The sequence below is a fragment of the Falco rusticolus genome, chromosome 15 (assembly GCF_015220075.1).
Source record: "Falco rusticolus isolate bFalRus1 chromosome 15, bFalRus1.pri, whole genome shotgun sequence".
Taxonomy (NCBI): Eukaryota; Metazoa; Chordata; class Aves; order Falconiformes; family Falconidae; genus Falco; species Falco rusticolus.
The window spans coordinates 17,899,897-17,925,311 of record NC_051201.1 but is presented as its reverse complement, the minus strand read 5'-3'; the positions used below and the strand labels follow the sequence as shown (position 1 = coordinate 17,925,311).

General features: G+C 36.0%; 1 protein-coding gene across 2 annotated transcripts in view; it reads left to right on the top strand.

Moving 5' to 3' along the window:
* RPGRIP1L (RPGRIP1 like) overlaps nucleotides 1–9,315 on the top strand; it is a 74,844-nt gene extending 65,529 nt beyond the window's left edge. For both annotated transcript variants that reach the window (XM_037409346.1, XM_037409347.1), the window contains 2 exons: nucleotides 5,258–5,391; nucleotides 8,722–9,315. In XM_037409346.1, the coding sequence (XP_037265243.1) occupies nucleotides 5,258–5,391; nucleotides 8,722–8,825 (238 nt within the window). In that variant the 3' untranslated portion in view covers nucleotides 8,826–9,315. The remainder of the gene's footprint in view (nucleotides 1–5,257; nucleotides 5,392–8,721) is intronic.
* Nucleotides 9,316–25,415: the final 16,100 nt, after the last annotated feature.

The window sequence follows — 25,415 nt, the reverse complement described above, 5'->3', positions numbered from 1 at the left end:
GCATAGAATAGTGTATTATGTATATTAAGCGGTGTATTAAGATTTCAGGTGAATTTTCTCCCTGCCACAATAAATGTTGTTAGTAATGATACTCATAATGATTTGGTCTCTGTTAGAATATAAATAAATAGATACATCACGTGCTTATTTTGTCTTCACAAAGGAGAGTCACATTAATGAAGGTGTTAAAAGAGATACTAATACAATACGTAAAATTACTGCAAAGCCAAAGTTGCAACTACAGCCTAATCCTGTAGTTGAAACAGGAGCCAACTTGGCCCTGAAAATAATGTATTTCACAGCTTTATACTCTTTTAGTTAATGCGTACAAATAAATGTAGCTTCACATAACGTTTAAGTGGGAAAGTTTATTTCATAGAATCATGTAATTGTTAAGGTTGGAAAAGACCTTTAAGATCATCAAGTCCAACCGTTAACCCAGCACTGTCAAGTCCATCCCTTAACTGTGTCCCTAAGTGCCTCATCTACATGTCTTTTACATACCTTCAGGGATGGTGACACAACCATTTCTCTGGGCAGCCTGTTCCAATGCTTGACCAGCCCTTTCAGTGACGAATTTTTTCCTAACATCCAAGCTAAAATTTGTTGGGAGTGGGGTTTACTGTTCATTAAAAGGTTTCAAAACAAGGTTATTTTTCTCTTCTTTCAGTTTCATTTCTTGATATGGAATCATTTTAAGAGTTTATTAGAAATGTTGATTTTTGGTTCCACATTCGAATAAATGGCTTTAGTGGCAGAAAATGCAAGAATATTTAGCATTCAAGGAAGTAAAGAAAATATATCCCTAAATAGAATGATACAAAGTCTAATATGTATAAGCATGATGTAGGAAAAAACTAGGAAAATTGTTTAAAGTCCCATTTAGATTATTAATTGTTGCACACCACAATGATGGTTCTTTTCTTTTGACAAGCATCTTTGTCTTTATGTTTTCAGACAGACAATGTCTCTATCATTGATATGGAAATTTTGCCAGAACACTTGCTTTTTCTTATAGCTGTATCGTATGACAGGGTAGCCCTTTTTTTGTTTCTTTTTCTATATAATAAGGGTTCAAATTGCATTCCTTATTTATGTTAGGAAGCTATACTTATTAATATTTGTCAAACAACAAAAAAAGACAAAATCATTTTACTTTTATCATCTGAACCCCATAGTTTACTTACACGTTGAAGTCTGTAGATCAGTTAATAACAGGAAGCATTTCTGGCAGTCCATTTAGCTTACTGTAACTGTGTTATAGTTATCTTTTATTCTTTATCCTGTTTGTATTCCACTGTCAGCATTTTAAGTGTGTAGAAATTTGGGTCTTAGGAGACTTACCTGATGGCTCATGCCAGATTGTACTCGCAGTGCTTGCAGACCTGGCAGTAGAGTATATGCTCTGCTGACAAGTGTCAAAAGAGACATATGAGAAGAATGGAGGAATCCATTCTTCTAACAGTAACCCTGCTGTGATAACAAGAGTGAACAGGTTTATGCAAGAGGTTTCCAGGCTGATCCTGACAGGTGCATCATTTCTTGGTAGGAAATGATTGTTACTCTAAGAAACTGACTATATGAAATCATTGTTTTCCAAAGTAACAAAATCTATGCATCCATGTTATAGGAGTATAGAGCATGTGTACAGTGTTAGCTTCACATAAATATACTAACTATATAACACATGAGGTTTTCTCCTTGCTGCTTAAAAATGACTGATCTCTATGAATAAAGAATTAGAATCAAAATCACCTGCATCACAAGCTTTTTTCCAGGCACTCCAAATTACCTGCTGGTGAATTACCTTTAAGTGCAATCATAACAACAACAATAAATATTTGTCCAGGTTTTCCTGCTTCATTGTATACCACATTTTAAGCTTAAGGCAATTATTTTTTTTTTTACTTTTATTTTGACCCTTAATTAGTAGACAAGTTTCATTTAGTTCTCTAGTCTTTCTTATAGTGGCTAGCAAATATGTTCTCACACAGTATGTTTAAACAGGTTGTCAAAGCTACTTCTAATGCTGCCTGTAGGCATGGGGTTCCTGCAAGGAAGTGAGTACTGTTACCTGGTATGATGGAAATGTAGAAATGAGCTAGAAAGAAAGTCTAGGATTCTAGAGCGAAGTATGGGAGAGGAATACTATGCATAGCTTTATGTAAGAAATTGTAGTAGAATTTGGTATTCCAACTTCCTTCAAAGTTTCTTGCATAAGTGAGGCAGGGTTAAGGTAACACTGGGTACTAGCTGCATGTTGTGCATTCTGTGCTGATGCAGGGCGAGGAGCCTGTTAGTGTGCAGTACGTTCCAAGGCAGTGCAGCCTCTGTCTTTTTGTCCAGCTTAACCTGAAAACAAAACTCTTGCAGTTTTTGGTAAATGAATCAAACAAGTTAAAGCATGGTGAATATCATATTTAAATATTTTCTAAGCCTAAAGCATTTGTAATGTTTTTTAAAAATGCAAAAGTCCAAGTGATTGTGTACCATTTTTGTGGTCTACCAGTTGGAATATTCGCGTGGGATCCAGAATTCAAATCGCCCCTTCCTGATTAGCAGCAAAGATTTAATCCAATGATCTTTTAGGCATATTGGAACTGTAAGGTGTTAGAGATGCAGTTCTTTTGATCTGTTCTATTGAAGCTCGCTGTATGCCTGTAAAATGCTTGCATATGAACCAAACCAGAAAGTGGACCAGTATGAATGACTGTCCTATAGACTGTCCTGACTTGGCTATAAGGTACTTTCCCAAATGTTACTAGGCTTGCTTTTAGCTTGTGTTTCAGTGAAAATTTTAGTAGCAATTGGCACCTTTAAGGGATAACAATCCAGCACTAATCTCCTCCTCTTCTATCACTATCTTAACTGCTTGGCTGGTTTCTCCAATTTATTCGATTTAATATGGACACTGAATCATAACAAAACAGATCTTTTCCCAATACCCAACAGTTTTATCAGTTATTCTTACAATTCTTTATTTCTTTTTATTTGATTTAAGATTTATTTTCAATACCTAAATATTTTTCTTTTTCACTGAGTTTTGGCAGTTTTGCTGCTGCTTAGCTTTGTGCCAAAATCATGAAGTTAGATCCATTATACTCAGGAAAGCCACCTGCTGTGGGAAATAGCTGTGATTTTTCCTTTTTTTGCCTTCAGAATTTTTTTTTAAAACACAGATTTTTAATAGGTGTCTGCTTTTAGTAACATATATTTATGTATATATTTTCTATAATAAATATTTGTCAGTAAGAGCCAAGCACAAAAATAAACCACTATAAGCACATATTGCAGTTATGTTTGAAGTCTTTTAGTAAGATTTGATTATACTTTGTCTAAGATATTGTTTCCTGTAGACTTGATTTTATGCAACTTGATTGTTACTTATTTGGAATTATGTTTATTGTAACATCTTTAGTCTGTAAAGCTCACAGTTTAAACAACATTGCCAAGACATACCAAAAAATTAGTTAGCTCTGAATTCCTGTCATTTTGTCAGTCTCTGTGTTTTTGGCCCCAACACAAGCCACTCAAATCAAGTCAGCTCCAGCACAGTACTGGAATTGTGTTTAAAAGAAAAGCCATACTTGGATGCAATGTGTGTAATTTAAGTTCACAGGAAAAATGCAAATATTTAGCATAGTTGTTGGGCTTAGATGTTTGGCGTGGACAAACAGGCTGTTTAGACAGCACAGTAAATACTCAGAGACTTTGTATCCAGTCTGTGCTCACGGGTAGTTTTTTATGTGTAAAACAGGAACAGAATAATGAAGATAAAGCGTGAGAGGGAACAAGTGCAGGAGAAATTGCTGTGTAAGGTCCAACTTTCAAATAATGAATACACAAGACAACATTAGAAAGATACTATTTTGAGAGAACTGCCTTTAGGTTCTTGTTGGTTTTGTGGAATGTGTTCTTGGCTAGGATATGCTCTCCAAGTATCTAAATGGGGTGTGAAAATTCTCAAAGACTTTCAGCTAAATATTTTACACTTGGTGTTTGGAAAGAATTGCTTCATTGAATATGGCTAGTATTTCTGATATCAGGAAAACATTTGATATGGTTTGTCTTTCTGAATTGTTTTTCTCACGTCTCCCACACCACTCAATGTAAAGCCAAGAAAACGCATGACTTAAAATTTACTAAGGCTAGATCTAAATTATGAAGTGGTACAGACCAGAGAATCTCTAGTGCAAAGCAATTGTTGCTAATAGTCTGTTATTTGCATTTCATATATGTTTAGGATGATTTTGAGAATTAAATTGATCCTACTGACTGAATGTCTATTGCAGTGAAGTGCATTAGGTGTAGGTACTCCTGGCGCACATCTTCAGTTTACTTTAGTCTAGTCCAATGGGAATCCAATTAACGTGTTCCAAAACTACTATGCAAACAAAGCACCATAACTGGGGACAACTGGAAAGCTCTACATCATAAGCAAGCTCCACATCAAAGCTGAAATTTTCGTACAGGTTCATCTTATGTGGCCTGACTGAATTGAAGTAGTTGAATGTTTTTAACAAGCCTCTGATATTTAAGGTTTTAACCAACAAAACATAATTACATTGAACCTAAATGTTCCATTATTGCTTATGAATTGTTTTTATTTCTTCACATTGACTAATTTGCGTGGTATAGTCAACACAGTAAAAATCTAAAAAAAATAATATCAAAAAGCCCCAACAAATCACTCAAAAATAAACCCACTAAAAAATCCCTAACTATATTTTTAGTTACTTTATATAAATGAGTTTTTTCTATAAAAATATCAAAGTACATGGATATAATCTTGGTTTTACCTATGGGGAAGTAGATATGAAGAAATTGTGACAGAACAGTTGGATTCAGCAGCTTAGCTAAACAAACTTATGAGTTTCAAATGTGAAAAAGTCTTTAATCCTTAGACTATTCTGCCTGTCCCTGCCACATGAACAAGGATTGTGCCACAGGGTGGTGTGGAGGGTGGAGAAAAATCAAAAAATTCTGTAAGCCTGCAGATCTGCGGTTACAACCTCTCTGCCCTTCTAGTACTGCTAAATAATGCTAATGAAGGCAGGAATATTTAAAAGAAAGGTTCTCAGGCGATTCTTGTCATGGTAAATGTTGAATATAATTGATAAAGAGTTCTGTTTTATGTTTAACTGGTAAAATAGAGTGTGATTTTTGCCTTTTTTTTCTTGTTTTGAGTTAATTTTCAACCCTTTTTGAAGGTAAAATTTCTTTACTTTTTTTTTTTCCTTTTTGTTTTTACACTTAGTCTACGATTTACAGTGGTCAGTGATCCTCCAGAAGATGAACAGGATCTTGAATGTGAAGATATTGGTTTCGCTTATGTCAGTTTGAGAGAGATATTCCAGAAGCAAAGAGATATCCTTGAGCAAGATATTGATGGTATGCTTTAGAGATTAATTTCTTGAAACCTTTTGTACCCTGAAAACTATTTGTTGAATTTCTGCTTTACTCTGCAAGCTTTGCTATGTAAGTAGTTGTTTGACATTGTTTCAATAAGAAATTCTTCAGTATTTGCTAGTGGCTCCTCCATTTGTTTGCAATAGTCAGCAAAAACTGTGTACTATTGTTATTCCTTAAAACCTGGTTAAAAAAACCCACCCAACAACAACAACACACTACCACCTCACCCCACCCCAAAACTGAACAACACTCCCAGCTCATAGTAATTAGTTTCTAAAACCTAAGAATTTTCAGGACATGTCCACTTAACTATAGTTCTTTATTTTGTACAACATACTTCATGCTAGTAGGACTATAAACATATATTTTCTTATTAAAATTTATGTCAGTAATTATGTACTGCTAATGTCTGTATCTTATCTGAAGTTATGTTATAACCCCCAAAGTACCTCAAGCTTGTGTCCTCTATATGAAACCTATATCTGAGGCAATGTGAAATACTCGTGGCTTTGGTTAGGAATCAATTTAGAGTGAGCATCCTTCTGTAACAGACTGTGACCGAACTTTCACAGTGACTCATGAAAGCAAGGTAAGGTGGGTAGGAGCTGTGGAATCTTCCATTTCCTGGGTCTTACGGCAGCATTTTTATAACGCTGATAGGAAGCCTTGAGAAGGCTACTCAGTCCTTTCATAGACAGTGAAGGAAAATATTCTGCTTGCTTAGACCTTCCTGTTCCCCGTGGTAGCAGGGACATGGTTATCAATGGTACATTTTTCTCCTTATCAGCTCCTCTCCATCCTCCTTCCCCATTGTGGTAAAGCTCAGTGAAGAAGCTGTGAGTGTAACTTACAAAACCATTCGTCTCCTATAACAGCAAGTGAACGCACATGATTACTAGATGCAGTGCACCCATGTTGACAAGGTACTCTGTGATAGCGAGCATTCTGGTTAGCCCTAGTAGAACGCTGTGACTTTGCGACTTCTACTGCTGTGTCTAATTACCATACCTTGAGTGACAGGGAACTGAGTAGTGAGGAAAAGAAACAGGCTTTCTTATCCATTTGCATTATCATGCATGATTTGCATCCATGCTGTAGCTAAAATACTCAAAGTATGTATCAAAATTCCAGGAACACGATAAGGAAAATTCTAAGAAGAATCAAATTTCCATACCCTGGAAAAATAATATACAGATTTGATGCACTTCTTACTGTGGCTGAACCACTTAATCTTTTATCCACCAATAACTTTTCCCTAAGTAGTTCTATGAAAGCCCATCTCCAAAAAGGTATTTCATAGTGTCTCACTGGAAAATAGGTTTTGTTTTGGATTCTATGGCCATAATTCCTAATGACATAATTCCCATTTGATAAGATTGATTAGTGATATAAATATAATTTTTTACCCTTGAAAGTCGCCTATCACAAAACTTAGAACTGATTGTCACCGCTGTGATAATTATAATAACAGGGACAGTTTTTGTTACTACTTGTTGTTCCATCAAAAGGTAATCATTATTATGTAACGACAACTACTTCAACACTGTGAGGGGAGTTTCTTCCCCTAGTTATAAAACATTTGAACTATTTTTTACTTATGTACATTATTCCTATCATTACTATCACCTTCATAGATATATTTTTATTCTTATTCCTGTCCACGCTTCTTCCCTTCCCTGTAGGTGTTGTACAGTTAAGGTATTTTTATTGCATCTGTAACCATATTTTCTGAAAATGTAGAACTTTCAGAGAACTGAAATGCATTTCACCATAATATATGTCAGATCATGGCAAAGGTAGAATAAATCAGTATATTTTCTTGGATGAAGTCATTGTAAAATGATGTGCTCGTAAGATCTGGACACAGACTTCAATTACATGTAATAGCACAATAAATATAATTCCTAAACAATATTGCACACTTTCTCTGAGGTAGATGTTGGTTTGAGGGAAAAAGAATAAACCTAGACACAGGGAAATTCATATGAGGCTACCACATGACGATCTAATCATACTTAAGTTAGATACCATAAACTTCATTCTTTTTGAGGGCCGCAAGCATATATCCCTTTCATATCTTTTTCCTTTCATTGCCGGTGGTGTGAAAGTGGCCTGTGTGAAATCTGAAGCAATTAAGTGAATGGGTCAGCAAGAGGCTGGATGAAAAAGAATATAGAAGCCTGTCCCCTGAAGTCTGCTCTTCACGTTGACAGTTCACAGAGTGATTTGTCCAAGAATATACAAAACGGTTTGGACCTCTCAGAATAGCCTCCAGTCTGTCCTGTAATAGCTCCATTAACAACGTAAACGATGGAAGGTTTATCCCATGTTTTTCTTTTTCCAAACCTCTTCTGAGCTGTCCCAGCGGCCTAGAAGTAGTAGTAGCATGCAGTATCATTGCATGTCCCAGAGTACTTACCCCAGTTTACACAGTAAATGCATAACCTTGCCATTTGTCAGCTGTATAATTTGCTTTGAAAAGATGTGCTGTCAAGATTATTTGTTTTCATTCAAATTCCTTTTAGAGTCATGTTAGGCAGCCTCATTGTTTTTTATGCAGGACTGGGAAAGACCCCCATTTTTGATTGTTATCAGTGTGCTTTTAATGACAGCAGCAGAGATTGTGGCTCTCTGGGCTTAGATGTTGTAAGAGTGCAGTTTAAAATCATCTTCGCTAATTTCTGTAAAACAGAAATTTTAAATAGTCCTTTAAAACCCACATACACAAAGATGAAGGTAGTTAAATGGTTCTGTCTAGGCGAAGTACCGTCTTCATCTACACTTCACGATTTTACAACACATAGAGGCCTGGAATAAGAATAATTTTGCATTGCACCAACTGTAAAAATTTACATAGTAGTAACTGTCCAAGCTGATTTGGACCAGTCATACACACAGTGTAGAAAATTCACTAATCAGGTATTTTTGGGGTTGGGGGTTGGGGTTTTTTTTGCTTATAACTATTTATAAGTATGCTGTATATGTCTTTAGCAGAAAATGGAACCTCTATATTTACATATTGTGAAAAATGGTGAATTTATATAGGCAATTATCATGCAGGTAATATTGTTTATTTTAAGGATAATTCCAACACTATACTTTTATTGATGTACTTTCTAGTTCTTGGAGTGCTCTGCTTCTGGTAGGCTGAGTGCCTGAACTGGAAGATTTCTTATTTATTTATTTTTCTCTTTTTTAAGCATACGCTAGGAGCCTTTTGATCTGTCCAAATGCTAAGGAAAATTATCAGAACAAAAGCAAAACCATAAATGAAATTGCTAATGCTGTTTTCTGATGTTTCCTTTCTAGTTTTCGATTCACAAGATGATAGTGCAGTAATTGGAAAGCTCAAAGTAACAGTGGAAGCCCTCCATACGCTGCGCTCAATCTATGAGGAATGCAAAGATGACTAGGAGGCATGAAAGGGAAGTTTGCCTACAGAAGCTCCGTCTCCCAGTGTAAATACATGCTTGATAGTGCTTCAAAGATGAGATCTTTGTAATTCTTACAGTATATTTAATGTATAATTTATATGGAAAGGATGCTTGATTTGTAGTTGTAAAGTTTTGTATACTTTTCAGTCTGTTTGTTTTTATATTTCCCCCCTAAGGCTAAGAGTCTCTCCGAGTCTCTCCACAATGGACAACGTCTTGTAAATAATTAATACCTACATGATTGAATGTTGTGCTTTATTTGCATTTTCAAGTTTTTTCCTACTTAAAACAGTAATAAAAATGCAAGTAAAATTTTTAATTTTTAATAAAAAAACCATAAGCCTTAGAAAACTGATTAAAAATACTTTTATGTTATCCCTAATCACCCCACTAAATGGAATGCCTGTGATTAGCCTCATTAAGAATTTTACACTGTGAAGATTTTATTAAAAGCAATATATGAAAATTACTTGGATTAATGTGTTAATCTGCCTCTTTAAAATGCTAATATCCATTTTATGCACATTAAATCTCAGTATGTGTTTTCTTTGATGCATGCAGTTCCTATCAATTAAATATAAAAAATGAAGCTAGTTGCAGGACTTATTAAATTACTGCAACCTTTTTTTAAATAACTTTTACCCTTCTACGAACATTATAATCAGCTGTTTATGATTACCATGATTTGAAGTAGGGGAAGGGCAGGCACAATCATTTTTCTGTACAGTAAAAGATTTACTTTCAGCCAACATCTGTCAAAGCACAAAAAGAAGCCATAGAGTATGAGGTTTTGCTTCACCTAGTTTGAGCTGTAGGGACAGGCAACTGTGTTTTCATTTGGTTTTTGTCACTCTTAGAACTTACATCAAACATATACAATGAATTGTTGTATCTGAATAACCAGTGTCTGGCTTGGAAAGTTAATTTTCCAGCTTTTAACCAATCTCAGTGAAGGATTTAATTGATATTTTTAATGGAGCTGTGAATCAATGCTGCAAAAGGATTGTCTCTTGAGAACGAGGATATAATACATTTCATTTTTTAATTTACTTTTTTATTTGTCATTTTCTTCAAAGGATTTTATAGGCTGTGGATTTCCACTGTTTGCAAACAGGCTATGTTTCTTCATAAGCATATGTAAAGTATTCAGAGAGATAAGTAATTTATTAAAATCTACCTAATTTGCCGTGATATATTAAATCTCTGCTTCAGTGATCACAGACCATTTCATTTAGAGAATTAGGTATTCCCTCTTTGTGTGATTAAAGCTCTGGAAAATGAGTTCTTTGCTCCTATTTGTGAACATTCAAAGCCTGCTAATGGCAAGAAGATGGAATAGATTATGAGACAATTCATTACAGTTCAACAGAAAAAAAAACCCCAGCTATAATGCAGAAATGCAAGTATGAATATCTGCATATAGTTTGAACCATCTGGGCTCTAATGGCTTCAATAATAGCTCTTCGTCTTCAGTAGGCTTTGAAATGACATCCATACAATATTAATTTGTTGATGTACATTATGAGGCCAATGGAATGAATATATTCTGACCACAGAAATCTCTGAATTCCAATGTGAACCGATGGTTGACTCCATTTTAGGACCTACCATCTTCAGCAGCACTTCTCATCCAGACTTTGCCAGTCCTCGCAGTGTTTCATTCCTCTGGAACTTGTACGAGACCACAGACAGCTGCATTCCTAAACCCCTCCATTCTTCAGTTAATGGCCATGTGTTTGTTGTCATTTGGGCTGGCGCTTAGTTCATCATTTTGGCCACTATTTCTAGCTTTTTTTGGCTCTGTGCATCTATATTGTCAATAAGACTGTTATTATACATTACAATAATTTGAAACAGCTAGATTCAACACTGAGATTAACTGAGTGGCTTTTTAGAAATTTAGTTGCGGTATTGTGTCAGGAGGTTCTTATTATTCTTTTAATACTTTGCAAACCAAACTAAATATCGTGCACATAAACAAAGAAGCAAATTGTATTGAGTTTTCCTGTGTGACTGTTTACTGACTTGCAGGAGAACTATGTAACTGGTGCTTGTTTTCTTCTGAAATAAACCATGTGGTAAAATTAGAAAATCAGTGATGTTCATCTCACTTAAACGTTTACAGTAACACCCTTAGCACTTAATCTTCTCCATCTGAAGTTGAAAACTTAGAAACCAAGCGTTCATATATTCATTAAACACAGACCTCTTCAGTAAGTTACTGCAAAATACTCCAGTTGACATTTGGTTACATTGTGTTAACTGTTCTCAGTGACTCCAACATTAACATGTATAATTTGCCTCAGGTTCCTAAACATATTTCTTTGTAGGGTTCACTATTACTCAGTTTTGGATTTTTAAAAAATCTTGATTTCTATTCATGTTTATTACTAAGACAGATAGAATATTCCATGAGGATTTTTCCGACGGATGTATTATATTATCTTATGCAACATAAACATACAAACATATTAGAAAGTTTTGTTGTTGCATTAAGTAGTCTGTATTTCCAACGTGCTCTTAAATCATAAGTCTAAATGCTACACTGTACAGGGAAAGTGGAAAATATAATCTAGTACTACTTTGTCTGGATTTTAGCTATGAATACTTTGAAGAAAACTTCCATCTACATACTCTTTAGCCTAAGGCAGAAAGTACCCTTTTTTTGTGTGCAGTATGTAAGCCCAACCCTTTTAGCATTTGAAAACAGAATCCTTATTAATGCTGGGTACTATCACACCCAGCATTAAAATGTTACTTAATTAAAACTGATCTTTGTAGAATAGATAAATTTTTTCTATGGTGTAATTTGTGTTCAGCAGTGGTCCTGCATCAGATGAATTGGGCAGGGTCAGATGATCACTGTTGTTATTTAATATCTTTCCCTGTTAATTGTTACAGCTTATAGCTTTGCTGTGATATCTTCTTATGTGATAAAATAGCTGCTGTTCTCCAGGTGTCCCGGGTATGTTTATCAAGATGGAAATTTGAGTTTAGTTTTTTTCTTTTTTCCTGTTAACGTTCTAACCGTTCTTAACCTTAACCTAGGGATGGAAGTTATAAAAGCAAATACATCATGAACCAAGGTGAACTCAACCAATTTTGCTGTACAGTAAGTTGCAGTTTATTATGATATATGCTTATAAAAGTAGATAAAACAGGATAAAAAATTATAATAACTTGCCTCACAAAATTTCTGCAACTGAAGGTCAGTATTTAAGTTAATATTGTTTTAAAATAGTTTTTACTATTTCAAGGCATAGTAAATCATTACAATAACTCGAGAAGTCACTGAAGATAGACTAAATATTAGCTGTTAAATTTAAATTTGTTTTGTATTAGAACTGAGAAATAAATTCAAATACAAACTTAAAATTGTGCAACAAACCTTATTGCATGTTTCAGAGCCAAAGAAATATTTTATGTTGCAGTTAGATAGACAGGTCTTTTTGCAGGTGATGATATTTATCCATCAGGTTTTTGAGATATTCCACAACAGAATACCTGTTATAAGACGTCCTTAACATTACTGTTAATAGGACTAGATCGCAATCCTGAACTTATACCGCATTGAATGTGTTATGTTGCCTGTATGAAATGATTGCTGAATAGAAATTCAATTTGATACCTTTGTATGCATGTGACAAAAATTTGCTTTTGGCACAGTATGCTACAGGTGTACTGCTCTGTACCTTTCATTAGTTCCTTTTTAGTGTTGCTGACAATTTTTAATTCTCTTTGTATCTTTCAAAATGGGATGAAATAACTTTTGAAGAACTTGATTTTATCAAAATTCTCGAGAGAAGAATTTGACCTTTATCCTGTTCCTTATAATACTATAATATTGGCACTCACAGGACATGACCCTGAAATTCACATAGAAACTTTGATCTTAATTCATGAGCACTAAACTCCTAAATCATGCGCCTGTGTGTTTTTGAGGTATATGAAAGCTTTTCTTATTTCTAAGGTTCTTGCTGAATCATGCTTCAAGCTCTGAATGCTTCACAGGATCAAGGTCTAACTGAGTCCTAACAAAGTCTCATTTTGAATGAAACCTGATGGTAAATTACCAAATATCAGTTGAGGATATTTTGTCTGAATAGAACAAGCAATCATGAACCTTCAAATAAATGCTTATAGGTTCTTAGTAGTAGTAGTTCTACCACAATACTGGCTCAGGATAGGTGGGACCTCAGGCAGTCTCCAGTCCAACCTGCTGCAGGATTAGCTGTAAGGTTATTCCATGTTGCTCAGGGCTGTATCTAATCTGGCATTGAAAACCTCCAAAGGTAGACACTCCGTAACCTCCCTGAGAGCCTGTTCCAATGCCTGACTGTCCCCAGGGTGAGAAAAGGAGATACATTTCTGTACGTTACTTCAGTCTAGTTTGAAGCCAAATATAGAACTAAGCACATGAAAACAGCTTTTGCACTTAATATACCACCTAATGACTTTATTCTTTTTCATTCTATGGATGGCATAAACGTGACTTAGTTTGTCGTTTGTTTCAGTCACGTGACGTTTTGCACAGAAATACAAATAACTAGGTGTTTTAGTGTTGGGGTTTATGCCTATTGCCTTGCATGCCATCAAATTTCTATCCAGTTTTGTGAAGCAGTTGACTAAAAAATAGCTGTGTTGTTGTTAACAGTGTGGTTTGTTCAGGTAATGTTTTGGTAGATTCCAGTAGTAACCAATTTACCGTGGTTTAGTCCTAGTTTTGTTACATTAAGCTTACGTTATTTTAAGAGTAAGAAAACAAACAGATAAATCAAACAAGACTAGGCTTACATTGAAATTACACTGTTTGTGACCCTGATTCATTAATTCTTAACACATGGTAGATTTACTAAGAAACTGTGTTTCCTGAGCTGTGAGAAACAGGGATATAAACCTGGAACCTCTGTCCACGCCCACCCTCTGTATCAAAATATATCTTACTTCAGTAGTCCTACATCAATAGCTGCAACAGTGCAAGACAGGTCTTGCACATGATCTACCAGTGATTTGTTTAACATTTTTGTGGATTTGGAAAGGACTCTATTTTCTATTTAGACAAACTGTCATTCTTGTTGAATGCGAAATTATTTCCTTACACATTAAATCTGCAGGAACTGAACTTTCCTTAAAAAATCATTGGGAAAATGTGGTCCTTCTACTACAAAAAAGATAATTGATTTTTTAAAAAATTTTATTTTAAGTGAAGGGTTTTTTTTCTTGAAGAACTGTCATGCAACCAGTGATTATTCTGATTACCCACTTATAAATAGCTACAATAGCTGATAGGTTTTGATTTCAGTGATAATGAAAGAACAAAGGTGTTTTACTATATCTAGGACAATTTTCCTAGAGAAATGAAAGGTGGAAACAGCAATCAACTTCTGATTCCAAACACACAGTACATGAATAGTATATAAAACACAGTAAACTTGAGAACATACAGAAAATCTTTCTACATTTTGAAAGCATTCTTTAACCTTCATTCCTCTGCATTAAGCAGTCATTACAGTACACCAAAACCAGAGCCATTTGGAAACTTTCTAATAGATTGGTAATGCCAATAGTATAATTTACATCTTCAACGAAATGCACAAAAACGGAACTATTTGTAAAGCAGTATCAGCTGTGTGTCAGCATATGGTAAATATAACCTGAGCAAGAATGCATGTGGGCTTTTTGTAGCCTATCTATATTTGAGTCAAACAAGTTAGCGTAACTTGTAATTTATTTTAGAGCGGAGTTTACAGTTATCTACTCAGTCTTTAGTAACAGAGCTTTTCACAGAAGTTTGTGAGAGTAAAAAGGGATTACGTTTCCACCCACAACATCAGGCAAATAGGATAGGGGCCTGTAACATGGCTCCTCTACAGCTGTTAATGGATCCTACATGTTGTGGAAAGCGCTGATTACTGCAGCGTCCTTAAATCTCTCATCAGCATCTTCTCTTTTTGAGTTGGCCTGTTCAGGGGGAGCACAAAAGTTGACTGTTAGGAGGTTTGTAGGCTATGAGGCACGCTGCTTCTCCATTTTCATCGTTCTCTGGGGGACAGTTTCCCTACAGCAGGTAAGTGGAAGGAAGACTTTTCTACTAAAGGTGAGTTTTTTAAATCAACGTATAGAAAGGCTTTGGGAAAAATGGACAAGAAATCCTTAGCTGCTATAAATCAAAATACTTTTTGCATTTGACTTGCATTCTAGTAAGTGGCAAGTCCACACCCTGTCAGGCCCATAACCTTAGTTCTTGCAATTGGTTGATCATCAGTTTTGATGAACTTTTGGCAAGTTGCAATGGTGACAGAAAAAAATAGAGCTCAGAAAGATACAGAGCAAAAAGATTAAGTTCTTGGGATATAGAATTAGTTTAATAGTTCAGAGGGCAACAGATTGGGGTATTTCTATATTGTCAATATTATCTGTTAGAATTTCTTTCCTGTTGCACTTTCAATGACTTCAGATATTTTCTTTTTAACCAGAGCGCACTGCCTCAAAAATCACAGGATGGCAGACAGGTTGAGGCTGGAGAGGACCTCTGGAGTTACTTCATCCAACCCCACCATTTCCCCAAAAGGTTCCTTTCCTCCCAACAAGAAGAATCCTTGAAAAGGTACCAAATAAAAGCATGTGAGGTGTTAGTGAACTAGAGGCCTTTATTCAAATGAGAGGTGAAAATAGTCAGTTTCTGGAAGCTTCCCTTCTATCTTTATGCTTACCATGTGAGAAAAAGAGGCTTTCTAATTAATGAGTGAAGAAACATAGCGACTTGCGACTGTCTGTTGTAGTTAAGACAATCGTACACCTCTGCACCAGTCATCTGGGAGAAAGCAGAAGGGACTAGCGATCTGTCCCAAGCTTTCCACTTCTGCTGGGGCCGTTGGAGGAGCAGCCCGGTGAGTGCCGTCCTCCAGCCATGGCACACTGGGCATGGGCGGCACGGCCACGCTCTGCCCTCACCAGCCGGCCCACCTGCGCCGCGGTACCAGCTGGTGAAGAAGAAAGTGGAGGGTAGGACCTGTGAGGTTTAAAAGTTAATGTCTACCTAGAGAAGTTAGGTGGCTGCAAAGGCTGTGGTGATTTTTGAATGCCTGAGGAAATCGGGCTCCTTGGGATTGCTATACATCGGTGAGGAAATAGAGGGAAAAGGTGGGTCTGAGGTGGGCAAGTCATACAGAAGGTATCCTGGGAGACAAGGAAGGAGAAAAAAATAGGATGAGGAAATGGAGAGGGAAGTAAACATGTCGGTGTCCAGTACAAAGTGAGCTTTCAGACTGAGCTGCTCCTCAGCTGGTGCAACCCGGGTGGCTGCAGGCGCGGAGCGGGGGGCTCCACAGGAGCCCTGGCGGGGCAGCGGGCAGGCCGCCATGCCAGCCTGCTTTGGGCTTTGCCTGTTGGCCTGCTTCAGTGCCGAGCCTGTTTTCTTGGAGCTTTTACGTCAGGAAAAAGGAGGTTTCTATAAACCTCTGTGGCATTTTTGCCTTTGGGGCACACTTGTCAGGGTTTTAACAGAAATAAGTCTTTCATGTATAAGTTGTTTTGTGCTGAGGGAAGAGAAGGGCCACAACTGCGCTTCACAGTCCGTTTGGCTGTCCCCCCAGCATGACCTTTTTCAGGGCCATCTCAGGAACCATGTTTCCTACTGTCCATTTGGAGTCAGACCCTGGATACAAGTGAGGAGGCAAATGGACGGGATGTTGATTCCTGGCACACAGCTCCGGAGAGGGCCCTCAGAGAGAAAATAGTCAGGGCAAGGAAAAGGGTGTGGATATCAACTCTTGGGTTTCACCTGAAGTTCAGTCCTGTCAAAACACAGTGTTACAACAGCGTGATGTTTCTGAGCCATAGGTCAGAAGACCAAAAAAACCCAACCAATCAAGAAAAAAAAACCCCACCCAGTAATTTGTAGAACAGCACAAATTATGGGATCATGAGGTAATCTCCAGTAATCTCTTGTGGTAAAACGTCTACTCCGCTTTTTTTACTATGCTTTTTATGATTAATTTTGCTTGTAAAGTCGTACTGTTGATACCAGTCACACACATGCTGTCTGAGTATTAACATGAAAATGTAAGTTCATTTCAGGAACTGCTGGAGGGTGGATGTTTTTTACATCTTGTAATCTTTGTTTATGTTATGCTCTGTCTAATAAGTAAAATGTAGTTTAAGTGCACTAACTGAAACAGGAGATTTATATTTTAAGGTGGGGTTATGTTTAAAGAAATCACTGTTGGCCATATCACTGAGAAAAACAAATACATAGAGTGTTTTCTTTGGATTTAAAGTCAGACGAGGCTTTCTTAGTAACTTATTCTGACCCTTTAACAAAGGCTGTTGCATTTACTTACCGACCTGAATTGATGAAGGATCTCAGGACACTTCAGGAGAAAGGTCTGCAGCCAGTTTCTCACTTTGCTACGGCAGTTTGTATTTTATTCTCAAGTCTGAAGCTTAAATGGAGCAGGAAATTTTGTATGATTTGGTTCCCAGTATATGACATCCTTCACTTGAAATCATGTTTCTGCCCAGATTTGCTAAAAGCTCACCCTAGGCCCAACCACTTCATTCTGTGAACCCTATAGCAAGACTAGCTCTAGTTTTGTGGGTTTATTACAAGTATTGTTGTTCTACTTGACTATGTTTGGTGTGAAAATACTTTCAGTGCTACCCTACTTCTTTACTTTCACCAATCTGATCATTTTAAAAATTAAATATAAACGTTAAAGGGAAATGATTAGTTGCATATTATATAAATTCTATCAACTTTTAATCCACAAATAATAGTTATACAATATAGTTAAGCACGAGTGGAAAAAAATACTACTTTGTGTGACTGTTTTTTTCCTTTGATGGCATGCCTACTTTTCGCATTTGCTGTCAGGGGAAATTCATGGCAAAACGTTCATTTCTCAAGTGATACAAAATTTGACAAACAATATAGAACATCAATTAATTCTTAAATATGGATTTATTGTTAAACATACTCTAATTATGCATGTTAATATCATTAATGAATATTTTGCTTTTGATACCAACTTTCATATTAGTCTGCGCTCTGGTTTTTAGGGTATTAAATTACTGCTTTTATAATTTGCTTATTCCAGGAAGAATTATTTATCAAAATGTAAGTGTGGAAAAATAATGGTTTTGAGATTGGTGTATCACAAATCCTGTGACAGAAAACTAGAGGAAGATAATTGTCCTTCTCTTTCATTTCTCAACAGCTTTGAGATTTTAGTTTGCTATTTTATCTTGCAGCATTTTTCTAGTATGTAAACCAGATATTTCTTCAGTGCACTGCCTGGAGAACAAAATGGGAGTTTAAAAATGAAACCTTCCACTTTAGAAAATTGGTATAGACCACACAATATACTTAGGTAAGTACTTATACTTAGGTAAGTACCGGCTTCATGTCATTGTGTTATATATAAGGATGCATAAAGTATGACTTGTGGGTGAAAGTTGCCCCCTACTGTCTGATGTGCCATTTGCATACAGAATAGTAATTCACAAAGTTTGAAATTAATTTGTCTATTGTTTCTTTAAAGAACGTAATTTAACTCTGAATTTCAGATTATCATATGGATATATGGTACATGCAAGATCAGGTGTTACAGGAAGAAAATGAGCTCGAAGTGTGCACCAGTGAAAGCTAACAGGTAGCACTGAGCAGATTAAGTATTACAATTAAATGATCTGTTCAGTTTTATTTAAGCCTGTAGATGCGTGTAAAGCAGATCTGGCATTCAATTTTTAGAGACAGATAGATAGATAGATATAAAATTGGAGGAATTAAATTGAAATGACCGTATTGTTTTTCCTACTTGTTTATTGCAGTGGGAATTTCATGTATTTCTGCACAGTGTGACTCTACCATTCAATGCATACAATGTTAGATAAAAGGTGAAAAACCAGTTTAGGAGAGGAAAACAGAGATTACAGACACAAGGAAATAAATGTGTACTTAACAAAAACATTATTGAGATACTGATTGGTGGTTTATTCCGTATATATAAGACTTGGAGTTAAAAAAATATGTGTAATTCTTAGGGAATCTATATCAATGCTGGTGTTATGAACCTTTAAATGGATTTTGTTTAAAATACTCATTTTCAGTGTCTAGGTAGTTCCTGTAGACTACCCCTTTCTGACCTCTTATTTCAATTATACAGTAATCATAGAGTATCCTTCTGTGATATACCAACCACATATGGTTAATTTGAGTGATTGTCTTTGGTGAAATCGTTGTGGACATTAAGAAAGAAGGAAATATACAAGCTCTTAGGGTTTTTAAACAACCGTTTTCAGAATACTGTAAATTAACTTTTTGTTTATCCCTTAAATAGTAGTAGTTAGTTCAGCATAACTACCTATGGATGCTTACTGAGAATTTTTCAGCAAAGGAAGTTAACTGTTCACAAGCATTGCATGCGTTAAATGATTTAAAGACTGAGAAGAAATTAATCACAAATAGCAAACCTCTGGGAAGCCTGTAAAGCATTGTGCTAGTCACAATATGAGTGTGTGTTCTTACTTACACTGCACAAATGGTACTTGAAAACAGCTACAGTGGTAACAAAGCAATTGCCAATGTTTATGCTTCCAAATTATGTCTGTCAGAACAATTTGTGTGTAAGGATCTTAAATGATTCAGTAATAAATGCCAAACATAAAATTGCAGCAGATGACAACTGGAATCATATTGATCTTATTAATATTTATTACATTGTTATTAAGTTTTAGGTACCATTTTTGTTGGATACTTTTATGAAATAACATTTTTTTCAAATCCGGTCTTTGATTTGCAGTTTCCAACAAAGAATCCTTAAAGCATTTTACAAACTGTATAGCACATGGAAATTATTTTGAAAAGACAAAAAGTAGAAAAAAAAATATGCCTGGAGGCAGTTGGTGGGAATTGAAGATATGTCAATGACGAAGTGGCAACACAACTGTACAAGGACTGAGATTGCAGGATAATGGTATATTTTTGAAGGCAACGCATATTCTTTTCCTCTCAGTCCTAGTACCTGTTGCTCCCGTCTGTACTACTTAATTTCTGTGGAAGACCCGTTTCCCTTTTTGAGGATTCATTGGCACTCTCGGAAATATATCAACAAGGAGTGGCAGCTTCTCCTTGATGTCCCTCTAAATATTAAGCTTTGCATGCCTATAGGGGACAACAGGACAAGTTTAAGGAACAGAAATCCACGGAAACTTCCTAAATACTTTAAAACCACTTGTGGCTCAGAAGTGCCCTGAGCTGAAAATAGGCAGAGAGTGAGAGAACATTAGGAGGATGTGTTATCTATTTTTTTCCTGTTGTTATTATTTAGGCACTCTTAGACATTGCAGCAATCAGGATAATCAGCTAGACGAACCTTTGATCTGACTCCACAATATAAATTTTAAGTCATTTAGATTGGAACATAAAATTAAGCCTTATATGTTAGTAGATTGTTAGGCTTTCTACTTTGTTGCTCAGAAGAGCTTTTCAATACTATACAGCATTCAGCACAGTCCCCCTTGGGACAACAGTATAGCAGATGCTTTTAAACTGGAAAAAGAAAAAGCAATCAGGAACTGACACTATGAAAACTGAGGCACAATACAGGTCATGTATTCTAATTGCTCAAGTTCTTTTTTTCTTCTTGAATTCCTTGCATGCCAGAGGTCGTGAACTGTACACAGTTTAAGTTTGGGGTCACAGTGGAACTTAACTATTCTGTAACCCAGTAATCAAATTATCACTCTGTGGTTTGCTGATTTGCCACTATCTCTGTTCTTCAAGCCACTACTACGGTTTCAAGAATTTAGGGTTTAGAACATATGCTTTGAAGTCATTAGTATATGTGAAAATACATACTTCAACAAGCAGCCACTGTTGCGCAAGTTTGAACTTCCTCTCATTTGAACTGTGATGTGGTCCCAAAATGTTCAGTTTAACAAGGTTTCATTATAACCCAAACATACATTGTAAATTTATCTGCATTAAATTAAAACCAAAAAGAACATAGCAATCATATTTGTGAGCATTCACAAACAGGGTCAGTCCAAGGAACTAGATCTGATTCAGTATTTCTGAAAGGATGTAGAATGAACCACCTGAAAAGCGGGCATCTGGCAATATTACAGATGTCTTTCTCAGAAAAAGAAGGGGGGGGAAAAAGAAGTATATTAATCCTAGAGCCTTAAAGGTTGACCAGATATTTGAAGAAGAGATGTTTCCAAAGTTCCAGGGTTTAGCTTTTTGACATTTACTATTGTAATTCAGATTTTATCATATGTATGAATGTTGAGTCACTCCTTAATTTCACTTTTATATTGTCACCTTTTAAATCAAATGTTATTGAGTGCATTGCTGTTGTGGCACAAGCATCATCGCCAGTGTGTTTTATCTTGCCTATATCTACCATGTTCCTGCTGATAAAAGTGACCAGAAGTGAAACCCTACCATTAGTTGTGTATGTAGCCGTGTACAGTTGAGACAATATGTTGTATAAATTTAAAAGCATGTACTAATATGCAGTATAAATGCAAATGTGATCTAGACTATTGACTTTTTGTATTTTCCTGTCTATTTTCACCTTATAGATTATCAATCTTAACATATTCCTGAGCTGCTATAGCACAGACGTTGGGTAAATTCTTCTATCGATTGTGCCTTGGATCAGCATAAAAGCAGCAACAAAGAGAGATATTACACCGGGCAATCTGAAGTATCCCAGGGCAAAGGCTGGTTTTTGTTTTGTTATCAAATGTATAGCAAGGCAAAAATCTGTCTGTCAAAGTAATAACAAGGTCCTGTTTAAAGAAACAAATTCCTACTTGTGTCAATACATTTACTGTAGTTTCCCATTAAACCTTGTGCAATTTATTTCCTTATTCACTAGATGCAACGTATTTGACTGAAGAATAGTTGCAATAATGTGAAGTTTTCTGGAAAGTCATGAATACCTTATGTGAGTGGAAATGCGTTCAGTTGCCTGTTGCTCCACAGCCATTAATCTGATGAATAAAGAGTTTGCACATGGGTTCACTCAGAGAGTTAACATCTGATTTTACATGGAAATATTTGAAAGAAAAAGTACAGCGTAGCCTGAAGCCTGTTAGAAAGATTTTTAGAGATTTATTTAATGCAGTTTCTTGCCTTGGTTCCTATTGTCTACTTAGAAAAGAATGTTGTTTTGAAATGTAAAACGAAATAAGGGGAAACAATTCAAACAACATTTCTACTGGACAAAAAAAAAAAAAGGAAAGAAAAAAAATCCCTTACCTCAAACACATACAAAACCTGTCGGTTTTCATTACTCATCTGTTGTCCTACTATTTCATTATCATCTACATCAAATCAGATGATTCCCCACCTCTACACTGGCGCTTTGGAGATAAAATAAAGGGGCAGGAACTACCTTCATTTATCAACATGAAATAACATCAGCTTTTGTACTGGGATACTATTTATGTCAATAACTCATTTTTAGAACAAAGGATGAAGAGAATTAGTAGTTATTGTTTCTATCTGTGGAGATAAATGCTCGATGCAGTAGCTACCAGTTTAGTTGAACACCTTAAGTTACAGGGCAATACCAAATCTCAGTTGATCTTAACATGGATTCTAGTTTCCTGGTGAATTCAGGAAATCTTCAAACATAAGTTGTGTCTCTGTTTGCCGTTTCTGTTACTGCTTTTGAGTTTATTGACCTAAGGATGTTGTTACTTGGAGTTGGAGAGAATGTGAAATAGGTGGGACATCTGTATTAATTAGCTGAATATATTGAGTGTTCCTATTATTAGTAAGACTGTAAGTACATCACTGTTTCCTTATCACAGCGCACTGTGTGTGGATGATTGGAATAATACTTGATTGGAATTTCACTTGCTTCTTTCTTTGTTTTTTAATGACGTTGAAGAGACTTAGGACTACAAGCTAACTCTCACGCCATCAGAAATTGCATTGCTTTGACAAAGGGTATGTCATGTTGCGTTCATATTCTGTACTTGGCTTTAAAAGCAAGACTAGATGTACCACTTAAATACTTTTGTCTTCTCCAAATTCCTATTTAAGATGCACTTTGCCTCAGATTTTTTAAATCTAATTTTAGAATCTTTTCTGACCTGAATTGTCTTCAACAACCTTGTTGTGATACAAAAGGCTGCATGAAATAATCTGTTCCGTGTCTAATGCCTTTGGTTTAAAATCTGATGCTCACTCATTTCTGAGTGAATTCTGTTCCTTAATACAGTTGTACACACAAAGTTTTGGGTTGTTTTGTTTTAGAGTTCGCTCTGCTGACTTCTACAGATTTTCTAGTTACAAGTAGCTGTGAACTATACTCAAATGGCAGTCGAGTGTCCTTAGATTATAAACATACAATGTTCATATTCTGACCTGTGCTCTAGTGCTTATGTGGGGTTGCCCGTAGAGACCAGCTGGCCCGTGTGCCTGCAAGATAAGGCAGGACTGTTTAGATAGTTCATGACCAAATACAGAGAGCCAAGGGCAAGAAAATGAAAGCTTATTTCTTTACTTTTAGCTGCTCCTATAGATAGCAAACACTGACTATGCATGAAAGCTTCAGATCCTTCAGACACCACTTGGAATGTTTGGCTGTGACTTGTCTTCTAAGAAGCTTCTGTAGGAAGGCTTCCTTTTCTTGCCAAATCTTCATGTATTGGAACAAAGCTTGTTTCAGAGCAGGCTTTGCCTTCATTTAGCTTGATTATTAACTTTGGAAGATTATAAAAAGATACAGATACAGGCTGTGCAAAAAAAGGGGCTTTGTTGGCCTGCTTGAAGGGTGAAAATTAAAGCCACTGTTTGAATAAGAATGGAGAGTAAAAATAGTGCTGTGAAATGAAATGTTGGTGAGGGAGGAAAGGCCTTTAACTCTGAGCTGCAGTCACTGCAGTCTGTGCATTTTATAAGATGTCTCCAGAAGCGAGTTATTCCAAATGGACCATCATTGAACTGAGATGAAATTACTCCTATTATATTTCTTTACCCAGTGCCTGAGAGATGTAACAGCAGGTACTCAGGGTATGTTTTCAAATGGGGTATTGACACCTATTGGATGCTTGTGAAAACTTCCATCTGTGTTCCCTTGATTGATAAGAAAATATGCTGTTCACAGATCATATCCTGTTGTTCTATTACGAAATGGAATTTACTTAAACTCGGCTTTCCAGAAGAGGTCAAATGCTCTTGAATGGATAAAACCACTGTATTTAAAGAGCATATTGAGTAAGTAAATTCTTTAACGTCTTAATATATTGTCCAGAACAATAGAGGCATATATGCCCTGGAGTTAATACACGGATGTGTGTGGCAGATGCAAGGCCTGCATATGGATGTTCAAATCCACATCAAGGCTTGTATCAACTCAGCATGATACAGCAATTGAGAATGGCTGTCTGTAGAGCTCTGGTCAGCATTAGAGGGAAAAAAAAAAGGCAAAAAAAAAAAAAAAAGCAAGCAGGGCTTGCATTCCACAGTGCTGTTGTAAGTCAGCCTCTGTAAACCTTCCTTCATGTGGGTGCACATCATTCTTCAGGCACATCCTTGGTCTGGAGTGTGACTCACATGGATAACGTGTTAATCTGACAGCTAATCTTGCTAAAAAATGGATTAACTACGATGTACACATGACAGAAAATATCTAGCAAGAGTCATGATTTTGCTTTTCAAATACTTTTTTCCAGTGGACTTCTCCTTTTGTTCAAGGGGACCATCTATCTGCTCATCACAACTGGGTTATACTTGCTTCTATTTCTTGAAGAAAGATGGCTCCTTATTGCCATTTAACCTCAGAAAACTTTTTGAGATTTTTTTTCTCCCTGATAATTCTTCTTGACATTTTCATATCATCAAAGTTCACTATCTTGCTCATAAAGCTATTGAGGATGCAAAAACATCTGTGAACCATGCCCTGCAGTTAAATACTTCCCAAATCAGTATTAGCAGTCACTGTTTTCTTTAGTTGGTTGGTTTTGGTTGGGTTTTTTCCCCCAAGGAAAAAAATTGCATGAGTCCTTAAACAGAGGAAGGACTTCTGATTAACTGAAATGACACCTTCTAATTATTAGGTTTCTGGTAATAAAATGTGAAAATAATTAAATCTTACTTTCAGAAGACATTGACTTCTGCAGTATATTGTTCTTAAAAGTCTCTGAAATAACTTGACAAGAGCCTCAAAAAACACATTGTAAAATAGGAAGGGTAAAGGTCATTCCACCTGCTGCGGCAATACGAAAACTGGCTTTGTCGGCCTAACTGAAATTCACAAAAAAAGCAGGGTAGGACAGAAATCTGAGAACAATAGTGAGGTAGATTATATACCTTTTATTCTTGGAAACAGAAGTATGGATAACTGCAAGCTGTTATCCAAAAGCATAAATGGAATTAAAAACATTTAATTGATAACCGAAGATTCATTTTCATGACTATCATTCAGAACTGTCATCTTCTACAGTTAGTAAAATTAAGAAAAAGTTCCGCAAGTGTTATCATATAGATTAGATAAGCTGTAAAACTCAAAATGTGTTATACAAAATATTGGAGATAGATAATGCAAT